We start from the raw sequence: 1,195 nt of genomic DNA on the forward strand, positions 1-1,195 counted from the left end.
GGGTCTGCCTGACGCCCATGCCCCCCCCCCCCACCCCCCATGACCAAAAGAGATTTTGCCTGCTTCACTAAAAAGACAGCCCTGTATATACAAATACCTGTTGAAAGATTTATAACACATAGGCCATGGTTGCTGACTGCCAGTAAAATTAAGCAGTTCAGCTTGGTCAAAGGCCCACCCCCAACTGATAATTAGACAGTGATGGAAGAGAAGTACATTAATTATGTCATTTCTGTGCTCCCCTCTCCTGTAAATATGTATACAGTGCAGTGTTTCAAATATGTTTTCAATGAATACATAACTAAGTTCCATTTTGTTATATATGCCTGAAATTCAGCTTTAACACACAGTGAATAGAATGCAATTTGTTATTTTCTAGATGGAAACTGATATGGGGCCAGCATAATACGCCTTTTACCACACGTCCAATCAATCCGTGGAAAGTAAAGATTGCCATAAAACAATAATAATGACTGCAGTGAATCAACTTTCCAAGCTCATGAAATACATCACCTTCACATAATCCTGGTTGAGAAGCTGCCACTGTTCACCATATGACTTTTTCAGCTGCTGTTTTTCCCGAATGAGGTCAGAGAGCTTCTTCAAGGGTCCGGAATGCAAAGTGTCTGAATGATTCCGTAACATGTGACTCAGGTTGTCTGTCTGAGTGACCATTGTGGACCAGGTCTAAGAACAGTGTGGAAAAGATGAGAAAATGGAGAAATGTGAGTTTAGGATTAAGAGTTTGGTTTATTTTTATATAGAAGGCAGATAAAGAAGGGCTGCCAGTAAATGTGCACAGTATTAGGCAATAACTATTTTTTTCAATGAGCTCAAAAGTATAGACACAGAAATTACTACACAGTAACTGTCTTACCTTGCAGTTATATAAATTAACTAACATTAAAGCCTAACGCCCACTGTCAATCGGGAAAGGCTGTGAGTGCAGGGCATTATGACACTGCTCCCTAAGCCTAGGCCCTGCACTCACAGTTTATTGATACAGGGCCGAGCTGCTCAGATGTTAACACCTCAGTCCCACTCGATGCAACACCCAGGAATGCCCCGCACCAAGAAGAGACCAAAGAGGAGAGGAACAGGACCCAGTGCTTCATGTGACTGGCCAGAAGATACCTAAAAAAAGGTAAGAAAAAAAAAAGCGGAAAATACTGCTGGGAGGGGGTTCAAAGGAGGG

At 42.1% G+C, this 1,195-nt stretch overlaps 1 protein-coding gene across 1 annotated transcript in view; it reads right to left on the reverse strand.

The window, feature by feature from the left end:
- FES (FES proto-oncogene, tyrosine kinase) overlaps positions 1-1,195 on the reverse strand; it is an 80,025-nt gene that overhangs the window by 65,187 nt on the left and 13,643 nt on the right. Inside the window, exon 2 of the mRNA XM_018569878.1 lies at positions 514-687. Within this exon, the coding sequence (XP_018425380.1) occupies positions 514-687 (174 nt within the window). The remainder of the gene's footprint in view (positions 1-513; positions 688-1,195) is intronic.

This window comes from Nanorana parkeri, unplaced genomic scaffold (assembly GCF_000935625.1).
Source record: "Nanorana parkeri isolate BGI_ZX_2015 unplaced genomic scaffold, ASM93562v1 scaffold1415, whole genome shotgun sequence".
Classification (NCBI taxonomy): Eukaryota; Metazoa; Chordata; class Amphibia; order Anura; family Dicroglossidae; genus Nanorana; species Nanorana parkeri.